The following is a 12,296-nucleotide window of genomic DNA, read 5'->3' as shown; positions in this document are numbered from 1 at the left end:
GTGACAAGGAGCACAGGTCACATGGATAGAGATAAGAACAAAACAAGAAGAAACCGGGCTCTGCCTATTACATCTTGTATATTATCATACCTGCATACATTAGATAATACATCCAAGGGTAATCTGGAGAAGACAGCAAAGACTCTTTGATGTTCCGGCATTTGCGTATGGCTCTGCAAATGCACTGCGATCTGCACTGCATTACAAATTTGAATGGGGCGTTTTTTCTTTCAGACTGGGCGGCAGCTGTCTGTTCACAGTTAGCTGCAATTTCTCAGATTAATGATCCAATCTGTATTAGCCCCAAAAATACATATAGTAAAATCTGTACCAGTGTACCGGGCAGAATAGTTTTTAGGTACCAATTTTCACAAATCAGAGGTCAGATTCTGAAAACCAGCATCGATTTCCTGGTCAATAATAAAATGACTATGTCATGTAATATACTGTATATGGAATACAAGGACCTCTAGCTATAGAATAAGGTAATATGAAAAGCTATGAGTGCACTCAGGCACAGAATGAAGTGGACAGAGCACTCAGTCTAATAATAATTTACCATTCTCTATCTCTTAAAGAAACCTATGATTGTCATGTGAACATACTTTTTGCAACCTATACAGTACTCCTATAGATTGTCAAGGGGTGAAGTACATCCTGCAGGTTACCAAATTACTTAATTCTCTTAATATTTTCTATCTTTAAAATAACAGGATGAGCCAACTACTGGAATGGATCCTAAGGCAAGGCGCTTCCTTTGGAACTGCGCCCTCAGTATCATTAAAGAAGGAAGATCCGTTGTACTGACATCACACAGGTTAGTGTTACACTGTGAAATGGTCACACAGAGGACAGAATGTGTAGTCCTTATACGTTTTGCATTGTTGTGATTGTTAGATGTAGTAGATGTTGGCTACACCCTGCTCTTTTAATGAATGACAAGGAGAACCACACACATGACACATTATCCTGGACATTCCACCTAGTATGAAACTAAGTAACCACCTGGCAGACAGACTGCAGTATTTTTTCCTTTGCTCAGTGAATTATACAGACCTATCTGAGAATCTTATTCAACTGCATTTATTAAAATGTATTGTTCAAATAAGGCAAACAAATGTAATATACTTGCCTGCAAGGGGACTTATACCCCTTTCAGATTGCACTCTCAACCCGGGTTACAGTCAAGTCCTTACGTCACCAACCCAGGTCAAGGTGCGATGTGAAAGGGTCACCCCGGATCGAGCAACCCTGGTCACGACCAGGTTTAATCATGCTTCTGAGTAGGGCCAAGGTGCAGTGTGAACAGGTAACCAGGGTCGAGTTACCGTGGGGCCTATTCACAGTATGGAGGAGGCAGCACTGTCCGTTTCAAACGCTGCCTCCTTCCCGCCCCCCCCCAATGACGTGCCACTGCTCAGCCCCATCCCATGTGATGTCACCGACCCAGCAATAAGTCGAATCAGATGCTGATCTTTCAGACCTCATATGCCAGGTCGCTCCTGGGACAGACCGGTGTCCTAATCCTGTGTGGGACCAGCATTTGTGGTCTGAAAGGGGAATAAGTTAAAGTCCTATACAGCTGATGTGTGTGTGCACTAAAAATTGTGTTACTGACACTGAGCACAGTTGGTTAATAGGAAAAGCATAATCTTGTGTATGTTTTCCTTACTATCATTGCACAGCAGTGTCTACTGCCGGTACTTACATGCGGATAGAGTATATTTTATGGGGCTTATTATGAGGTGGGAAATGTCATTGTACAAATCAAGCCATCCAGCATTTGTGGGCTACATGCAAAAGCAGCCAGTGTTTACCCTGCATACAAAAACCCCCAAAACAAAACATTTGCACCTCTTGCAGTGAAACATGGTTTGTTCCAGATAGAGAGTTACTTGTTTTTTTTGCTTTGCTCCCACCTAAGAATCAGCCCCCCTAATGTGTGTCAATACTGCCAATGAAAACCACTGCATAAATCTGCCCTTTGGTCGGTGATGAATTTCTAGATGGGAAGGATATACCATTAGATTACAGCTATAGGTTCATACAAATTGTACCTTTTATTGTCTCATTGTATTGTTTCTTCTCAATAGTATGGAAGAGTGTGAAGCTCTGTGCACAAGAATGGCCATAATGGTTAATGGAAGGTTCCGGTGCCTAGGAAGTGTACAGCATCTCAAGAACAAGTAAGTCATATTTCTGCTTTATGGTGAGAAATCTACTGAATAGTTGTACCTGCTTGAGAGGTGTGTTTGTGTAAATAAAGTAAATCATTCTTTATTTAATCTGCATAAAATTTGCATAGATGAGGAAAAAACAATCAGCGTCTTGATTGATTGTTTCATTTCAACAGGTTTGGAGATGGGTATACAATTGTAGTACGGATAACGGGATCTAACCCAGACTTAAAACCTGTGGAAGACTTCTTCAGCCACGCTTTCCCTGGGAGTGTATTAAAAGATAAACATCGAGGTATGCTGCAGTACCAGCTACGCTCTTCGCAATCTTCCTTGGCCAGGATCTTCAGCATCCTCTCCAAGAACAAGAAAAGACTTCACATTGAAGATTATTCAGTCTCTCAGACCACTCTTGACCAAGTGAGTATCTTAAAGAATGCATAGCAGCTCTTTTAGCTTGCTGTTATATGGGATGTTGAATTTTATGTCATACTATAAGCTCTTATGTAAATTGCAAGCATATTAGTCTTGATTGAGTTATTTGCACAAATCGGATTTTGAATGTCGGAACATCCCGACAGTTGGAACACCAGGTTGTTTTCATTACTCTCGACTGCAATTTGACAGTTGAAATTTAATGTTCTGGCTGTCGAGTGTTGGAAAGTCTGAGGATTGGCGGGAACAGCCACGGATTGTCGAAAAAAAGTCAGTGAATTCGACAATTCGGAGCTGTTACCATCAAAACAGATCCAACTTGTTTTAAAAATGGATCTGTTTTGGCAGAAACTGACTTCACTGCTGTCGGAAAAAGCAGCATTGAATAGGTGAGGCTATTTCCGCCGGAGGAAATAGTGTCCGGGATTGAATAGCCCCCATAATGATAATTTTTCAAGTCCCTGAAACCCAAGGCGATTTCTAATATCCATAAATATTCATTACAAGAGGTGAAAACATAATTTTCCGAATGAGACATGCTATTAGAATTCCTGGTCAGAGACATAATTGGTACTTATGTAATATCTGGGCTCCCGTTTCTCTTATGAGACCGCGTCCGCTCGCCACGCTTCGGGCACGGTGGCTCGCTGCGCTCGCCACACTATATAAAATCAACTCCATGCGTAGTTGGATAGTAGGGGTATGAAAAAATGGGGTGCATTTAACATGGGAGTCCAGATAATACATAAGTACCACATAATTTCCCAGATTTTTTAAAATATATTAGTATTACTTGTTTATTATATCATTTTTATTATTCCAAGTCTACAGCATGAAAAAAGTCCTGCACTTTTTCTGGGCCTATATGGTGGAACCAGCCTTTATTGCTTATTTATTTTCTGGTTCATTTTAAGGAAAGAACCACCTAGTGCAGTGGTTCCCAAACTGTGTGCCTAGGCTCCTTGGGGTGCCTTGGAGCACTTGCAGGGATGCCTCATGTTGGTGGTCCAGAACCAATTCAAGTTATTTATGGCCAATGAAATAGTCAAAATCAGTGCTTGTGGCTTCCAATTAAGAATATGTGGGTAAATAGAAGTGAATCATGTTTCTCACCACATAAGTGGACCTACGGAAAACATTTACTGTAAATCACAACTAATTTAATATTTTTCCTGAAATTAGTAACCAACTTTTGGCCTAGGGGTGCCGTGAAAAATATTCTGGTACTTTAGGGTGTCATGATTCAAAAAGTTTGGGAACCACTGACCTAGTGGATAACAATGGCTAAACGTCATACTGTGCTGAAAGCCCAAGAAATACTGCCATATTGTTTTAGGAATTATTCAGATCCGTGTTTCATAAAAAATGGAGGGAAAAGCACAAACTTGTTTATGTCCCTGAATTGGGACACAGATTGCCACTGAACACACACACTTTAAGAAAAACAGCTGATACTGGATTTTCATTGGCAGACTTCCTTTTTCAGCGTTTCATAGTCAACTGCTCCATCATCAGGATAAATATAGAAACCAGAATACCTTTGTATATTGGTTAGCCCCCAAAACATTAAGAAAGTATAGTCTATTTTTATATATATATATATATATATATATATATATATATATATATATATATATATATATATACTGTATATATACTTATTTTACATACTTATTCACAGTATACACATAAATACACATAGCATACATACATATTCACACCCATACAAAGCATACATACAGCATACATACACACAGTGCCGATATATCGTGCACCCTCGGCCCGCCCTTTCATCCGGCTTTGCTGGCTGCACAATGTGAGCGGCCAGGGAGCATCCTGCCTCCGGCTCCCGCAGGCCACAACACTGCGACCCCCGTGGTGCCGTCTCCCCCGCCAACACTAGGGCTCCTGCACCCTAGTTACAGCACTGCCCATTAATGCTGAAATCCCTCCTCCGCTGCTGAGGGCCGGTAAATTATTAGTGTTCACCTCTCCCTCTGTGGCAGACTGCCTGTCACTATTGCCAAAGTCCCTCCACTGCTTCCATGGGGCTGTCGCTGGTTGTTGCCTGCTGTTCCCCTTTGCGATCTGCAAGGCACAGAGGAGCCTCCAGGCACATAGCAGCAGCAGGAGATCAGCATCCAACAAAAAAAATTATTCGGCCTGTCAGGGGGGGTTCTGGGCAACTAGAAACCCCCCTGCATGTGCCATTGATGGGAATATAAATTGTAAGTTGCCATATATTTTCTGTTGACTGCTGCGAAATGTGTACATGGTATAAATAATAAGACAAGTGACGGGACAAGGGGATGAAGGGATTATTTTACATTTAGAAGGAATTGAGACATTTCAAGTTTTTTCTTAGAATTTTTTACTTACTTTTTGCATTTAGCATAACATTGCTACTGTGATCCCTAGGTCATAACTTTGTCATCCATAAAAAAAAAAGTCAAACAATTGTTAAATAACACATTCATTCAGTTACCTCTTTAAATAAATACAGATGTATCCTCAAACACCTAGCATCTGTATACCATATGGCACAACTGAGCCATTCTAATAGATTTATTGCAGCGGCAGTGCCTATTGATGCTTCTGCAGTATGTAATGCATAATGTGTATGATAGTGCTGTGGGGGGATTATTCAGACTGGATCTCAAAAGCAAAATATTTCTCTAATTGGCAAAACCATGCTGCACTGCAGGTGGGGCAGATGTAACAGGCGCAGGGGGAGTTAGATTTAGGTTATTTTGTTTCTGTGTAGGGTAAATACTGGCTGCCTTTTTATTACACTGCAATATAGATATCAGTTTGAACACACCCCACCCAAATCTAACTCTCTCTGCACATGTTACATCTGCCCCACCTGCAGAGCACATGGTTTTGTCCATTAAAGAAAGATTTTGCTTTGAGATCCTTACTGAATAACCCCCTATGTTATACAAGCAGAAGCCTAGGACACAGCATCGGATCACTGCGACACCATCCGGCAGCTTGTGGCACCCTTGTGGATGTGCAAGCTGCCTGTTGCAGAGGACATGAAATCTCTGTGCAACTATGGGCCTCTCTGCACCTGAATGAGGTCATATCATGGAAGCCCAAAGAGCTGCTCACAGTGCCATAGAATTGGTTTTGGACATATACAATGTCAGAGATGAAGCACAATGGATCCTGATGTGAGAAAGTCACTACATTGTAGCACTTTGGATACAGATTCAGACTCCATTGCACACAGATGTACAGTACAAATGTCCTTCATCAAACTGAACAGTGTCAACTAACAGAGTAGTTCTGTCGCTTTTAAAGTAGCAAATAAGATGCACATTGTAAGCGACAAAGTTGGTGCATGGGATCTGTAAATAATTGTCATACAGTACAGTACAAATGTGGATGCTGAATTCTGTTAAAATTAGTGTTCCAACACCGCAATTTCACAGGATAAATGGAATTTCTGCGGCCATATTTTTATTTTCCAAAGAAGTAATATCTTTTAAGTCCTCTCTTCATCAAAAGTTGATATGACCATTTTATCAAAAATATTAGATCAGATACTTGAATGTCACAGGAGGCATCTTTTACCTCAACAAGAATATGGCACAGCTGCCACTTGACACCACTTTGGGCATTCTGCCTTCTGCTTCTCCATTTTGTAGAGACTCCAGAAGCTGATGTGGCTCCAATCTCTGGGCTAGCAATGTGCGGGTAGTATCATTTTGCTGTAATTTAGGTTTATAGGGCATGATTCAGAAATGTGATAAAATTGAACTGCGTGTGCAGAACAGATCCTAAGCCGCAGCCTGACTGGAAGGCCGCCAGGGTTTGGGCAATGGGAAGTAGACAGGCTAGGCAGCATTCATGAACACAGGAGGCCACCCCCATTTTATTGAAGTGGTGAGGTAAGCATCTGCGTCTTGGAATGCAGATTTCCTGAACAGGCTGGCAATCCTGCATTACCTGAGGGCTACTCAGGTGTCCAATGTTCACTTGAGTGATCTGAGGCTGCATCTTCAAGGGCAGCAGCTAATCACACAAGCAGGCAGGAGGCTTTCCACAAGAGTCCTGCTGTCGTTTCTGCATATTTACATACAGCAGCTGCTGCTCGAAGTGCAGCCATCTCTGAATAAGGCGCTTAATACATGTGTTATTACTATTCTTATTACCTTGATATACTGAATGTCAATCTATTATCACATCTGAATTTAATATATAAGACAAATATATTTCTGGAGAAGAAATATACATTGTCATGCATAAATAAGAATGCATATCAGAGAATTGAAACTAACAAGGGGAACTCTGTTTTATTTTCCAGGTATTTGTTAACTTCGCCAAGGACCAAAGTGATGACGATCTTTTGAAGGATTTGTCATTACACAAAAACCAGACAGTAGTAGATATGTCTCAGTTGACATCTTTTCTTCAGGATGAAAAGGTGAAAGAAAGCTGCGTGTGACAGGCCAAACTGGAGAAGCACAGAGGACTTTTGTGAAACGCCTCCCTTGGCTGCAGATGGGACATGAATGCCATGAAGTCCGGTCACTAGGACCCAAGCAGGGAGGCATCGTATACTGGACAGCTAGAGCTTACCACTCAACGCAATGCAAATCAATGCAATGACAGACACAATTCCATAAAAGAGGCCGTGCCTCTCGTATTGCCTTGTTGTACTGTAAGCAAGTAGAAGACTTGAACCCAGAAGCCAACAGTATGACAATGTGAATCTGTAGTGTTGCACCCACTGGATCCTGCCCAAAAGTGGGTATAAGACAATGGCTGTTATGTACTTATTTTTATATTGTTTATTGTATTCTCTTCCAGGATCGCCACAATCTTACCACTGACAAATCATGACTAGTGACTATTTATTAATGTTTAGGGCTTCTACATGTATGTCAGGTGATTCAAACGTGGTTTGCCCAGAAGGACTAGCTTTAATATCTTTAAATATTTCTATGCGGTGCAGGAAATATTTTCATCGCTAAATGAAGCAACCATATGTGCTTTTTTGCGAGGTCCGCCATTTTGTAGTAGCTCCTACTTGTGTGGCCAATAGCAGAAATAAGCAAATGGGGGACATTTATAGCAAGTGTAAAATTGATAGACGGACTACACCCGGCATTTGTATTATAAATAAATGGTTTAGAGTTTTATTTTTTTCACACTATTAGAACGGCAGGTCCCCGATTATCACGTGTGGATGCAATGCAAAGTACAATATAGTATTTTGTTTGAAATGTTGCTACTTCTAACTGTCCATGTTCCTAAAGCTGCTTTGGTAGCATTGTTACAGCTGTCCTGTGGTGTTATTATTTTTTCTTTGCATTCTTTAGTACTAGTTGGGTTATGGAACCTCAAGTAACAATTTTGTTCCCTTTGTCTTATTTTAATCAAATTGCAAAGCGGATACTTTGTTTCAGTCTTGTGAGGAAAAGTTTATAAAATGTACAAATCCAAATGCGCTCCAAGTATAATGGGAATGTAGAGTGCATGTTATGTAACAGGACAAAGCATTTAAGATCATCTGAAGCTGATAAAGAGGCTTAGGTATGAATGCTGTAAGGGGCGCGATTTGTAGATGGATTTCCGTAAATCTTTATGCCTTTTTATCTTTGTTATTTTAGTTAATTTTGTGTGCTATACTATGCTACTGTGAAATAGTCACCTACATGTATTAGCTCTGTACTTGGGTCATATTTTTTATTCTTACCTTAGCAGTAAAGGCAGTAGCACAGTATTTTATTTCAGGCATTAAAATACACATGTTCCATCAGGATGCTATATAAAAGCTGCAGACAGCTGGGATTCATACTACGCAAAGAGAAGCTACATTGGTCCTTCTGTTCATGTTTACGTCTCATGTAGCCAGCAATGTCCCCTCTTTCTCATTCCCATTACTCATCAGTGCTGATGAATGTTTGCCCTAGATCAGTGCTAAGGCAATTAATAATCCCAATTTAGATCATGTTTTACCTTGCTACTGTAGTTGTTGAAAGGTGCAATGCTACCATGAATCTTTGTAGGGAATAGCTTGGTTTTGATGCTTTTTTTTGTCAATCAACCTTCCCAAAACTCATATAATGTACTAGAACAAGTTATTGTACTGTTCACTACATTTGGTATATGTTTTACCTCAGTCTATGCAAGGCACATTATAAACTCCTGCACCTTCTATGTATCACAAAACAAAAAGTCAGATTTTTGTATGTTTTCCAAACACTGCCTTACTAGATACCACTAATATTGGAGGATAATTTATCAAGATATAAAACATTGGTCACTCCAAAATGGCAGTTTTTGCTACTTGCCTACCCTATGTCATGGCTGCAGTGCCAAGTTAACAATATCTACTCTATACTGATCCACTGTACTAGATTGCTACGTATTGTGCACATACACACAACGGTGCCACACTCGAACCAACCTGACAGTGGATGTGTGTTTACAACATCTGTGCCTGTGGTTCACATTTTCTGGATTTTGCAGTGATTTTCTGTGAAGTATATGACTGAAATATATTAGTTTGGCAAAATTTCTCTAGCTTTTTCCTAAAATATAGTTTCTGATGGGTGGGATTTCAGTTTAAGCAGGCCCATTTTGTAATTTCACTTTTTTACAATTTACTGATAGTGAGATCCATCAGACATCATATGCCACAAAGCCCACGCTGTTCTGGATGTCTCATGTACGCCATTTTGGAAATGTATGTGTGTTTGTATGTATGCATATCAGTGTAGCTCCTAATCATAAACATTTCTCCTGTGTGATGTTTTACATGCATTTTGTTTCATTATGTTTGGTCCTTCATTCCAAGCACTTTAAGCTGTCTTTAATGGGATCTATTTTTGCACTGGAATACTCATTAACGTTGCAAAAACAAGAAAGAAAATAAAAAGGTTTTACAATATTAGATATTAAGTTAAATTTTTCAGTTGAAATTTCCAAGACTGAACATTTTGTATTGTCATTAACTGTTTAAGTATTAAAAAAAAAAGTATAGACATAGTTCTATGTTAATTACCTTGTATTATGTCACATAATGTAAAATAAATATAAAAATGTGACACCTCATCTTTGTTGCATTTTTTGAGATTTAATGAGAGCAGGTTGTTCCTACTGTATATGCACCATTATAAATGTGGTAATGATCTGTCCCCATACCAGTGAATTAAATGTCGCTATCGCCAAGGCTCTGAGTACTTACATAATCCAAGTTTGTGGTGCATGTTCCATTTATTTATTATTTCTTATATAGCGCACACATATTCCGCAGCGCTTTACAGATAATATTTGAACATTCACATCATTTATGAAGTGTAATAAGGTCAAAGTGCAGTGCAGAATTATCTATGATGAAAAATGGATACATTTGGAAGAGCCTAAATTTCTGACAAATGTTATGTTTTATAGAGAAAGATGACGGCGCTTGCATGGTACAGAACAAGTTAGCACCAGCCAATAGAATTCAGTGGAATAAGTATGCTGGTGAGGGAGCATTGGACCTGGTTTTGCAGAGCAAATATAATGGATTTATCTTGTGAAGGATATTTATTATACAGTATTGGATGGCACATTTGTGAGGGAGACATTAGATCTTGCCCTACACTTTAATGGGACACATTTTCACCTACCATTTGCATATTAGCATCCCTAGGTACACTATTCTGTATATAAAAACAAAACAAAACAAAAAAACACATGGGATAAAAGGTATTCAAAGGGTGGCTTCCTATTAGCTGCTGTAAATTACCCAGCTGATGGATCCTCTATGGCTCTTGAATTAACCCTGTAAACTAGCACTAATGCTTGAGGCGTGCATAGCATAATTCCCAATAAACAGCTCCAGGAGACCTATTTTATTGGCCATATCACATGGGATCTGAAGCTTATCCCGGATCTCATGTGTTATCGTCCAATAACCGGTCATTTACAGCATGGTAACTAAACCGCTTGATAGTACTTTCAGGCAAAAAAAGCCAATTTTTCACTGTGCTGTAAATTAGTGCTACTAATAGGATGCCACATATTTAAGCTGGACTTTTATACTTATACAAAGGGTGCTTGTTCATAGTATGTCGCTTCTACACATCAAGGCGCACTTCCATCTTGTGGAGGTGTAAAAATCAAGATGCTGCACGTCAAGTGCATTTCACTAATGACCTCCTTGATTAGCCAAATGATCAAGTCACAGCCACAAGAAATGCCACACTAGGGAACCGATTCTTATTGCTTATCAACCAGAATACGTTCAATGGACAAAAATTCCAGTCTATTTCCATTTAGACGTTGCTGTGCGCATATCTGCACATGTGCATACGCAGGGTGCACACACCCTACACAGTGGGCGGAGAGGGGCGTTGGGTGCCGGTCAGCCTCATTCCCATATGGGAACACCCATGGAACGCTGGGCGTTCTCATATTATTGAGGTCATGAAGGACAGGCAGGGGGTGGACAGCAGACATCACCAGCTGAGAGCAACCTTACATATGCGTGGGACTTTGCTATCATCCGATGGCCGGCAACCATCAAATGATGCCTGAAAATGGATGTTTATGTTAAACATCCATTCGCAGTCAGTGCAGACGAACCCGCGCTGCAAGGGGAGGGCGGGCGGTCCGGCATTCGCTGGGCAGGGTTTGCAAGTCAACCAGAATAACCCCCTAGATGTATTCCTGAAAGGTGGTGGTGGTAGTATCTGTACCTTGCACACTACTGGGATGGCTAAAAAACAAATGAGATTAGGGGGTGTGTCATAGACAGACAGAGGAGGAACACTAGGGTTTTTGGGGCACACTTTAGTTTGGTTAGTGGAAAAATGAAGAGATGTATAAAGTTAAAATGTAACCTTTATTGCACAAGTTAAAATACGTCAGTGATGCTATTAATAAAATTAGTAATTACTGTCACAAAGCGAAATGATCACTTAGAGCTTCTGCAATACTTTTAGATCATAAACAGTGGGCACATATCTTTGGTTATTTCTAATCTGCATTTTCCTCAGATCTTTTTCTGTGATGACTAAATCCTTAACTATTAACAGAATCATTCTGCCGCTCTCTCATTCAGTGGGTATATACCTATAGAACAGCAGAAGTGGCACTTGGCTCCTTGTGACAAATTGGGGCCCTCATCTGCCAGGTTATACTGCCACACATTACTGTGCCGCCTGATCCCATCCGAACTCAGTAGCTAAGCAGTAATTGGCCGGATCAGTACCTTCTGGGAGACCATTAGGGAATATCCGGTGCTGTATTCATACCCAGACAGCAGAAGCTCTAAGTGATCCATAAGAAGCTTTCCTCTGTACTCTACGAAACCTGTTGAGTGGGAATATCCGCCCTTTCCATATACTAACACTGAGGGATGGCCATCTGGGAAATATATTATCTGAGATTGAACTGATAGTGGTCAGTGCATAAGGTGTGCACAACTCTATCTCTCACAGTGTATAACATTGGCACTATAGAAAGTTCGGAACGGACAAAAATTCCAGTCTATTTCCATTGTGCATATCGCTTGTGTGTATCTGAACCTGTTAATTTTACCCACCGTGTAATAATTTCGCCTTGACAGTAATTACAAATTTTATTAATAGCATCACTAACATATATGTGTACATATTTAATTTTTCTTTGAAGTGACGTATTTTAACTTGTGCAATAAAGGTTATGTTTTAACTTTATACA

The 12,296-nt window shown here is 40.1% G+C and overlaps 1 protein-coding gene and 1 pseudogene across 2 annotated transcripts in view; both read left to right on the top strand.

Annotated features, from left to right (window-relative positions):
- ABCA1 (ATP binding cassette subfamily A member 1) overlaps positions 1-9,680 on the top strand; it is a 103,705-nt gene extending 94,025 nt beyond the window's left edge. For both annotated transcript variants that reach the window (XM_083184856.1, XM_083184865.1), the window contains 4 exons: positions 714-817; positions 2,094-2,186; positions 2,354-2,597; positions 6,925-9,680. In XM_083184856.1, the coding sequence (XP_083040982.1) occupies positions 714-817; positions 2,094-2,186; positions 2,354-2,597; positions 6,925-7,065 (582 nt within the window). In that variant the 3' untranslated portion in view covers positions 7,066-9,680. The remainder of the gene's footprint in view (positions 1-713; positions 818-2,093; positions 2,187-2,353; positions 2,598-6,924) is intronic.
- Positions 9,681-11,749: 2,069 nt separating this feature from the next.
- Positions 11,750-11,866, top strand: LOC146040130 (5S ribosomal RNA; annotated as a pseudogene).
- Positions 11,867-12,296: the final 430 nt, after the last annotated feature.

Source organism: Crinia signifera, chromosome 1 (genome assembly GCF_055691185.1).
Source record: "Crinia signifera chromosome 1, ASM5569118v1, whole genome shotgun sequence".
Taxonomy (NCBI): domain Eukaryota; kingdom Metazoa; phylum Chordata; class Amphibia; order Anura; family Myobatrachidae; genus Crinia; species Crinia signifera.
Note: the sequence above shows the minus strand (reverse complement) of the source record. Positions and strands in the feature narration are given on the sequence as shown.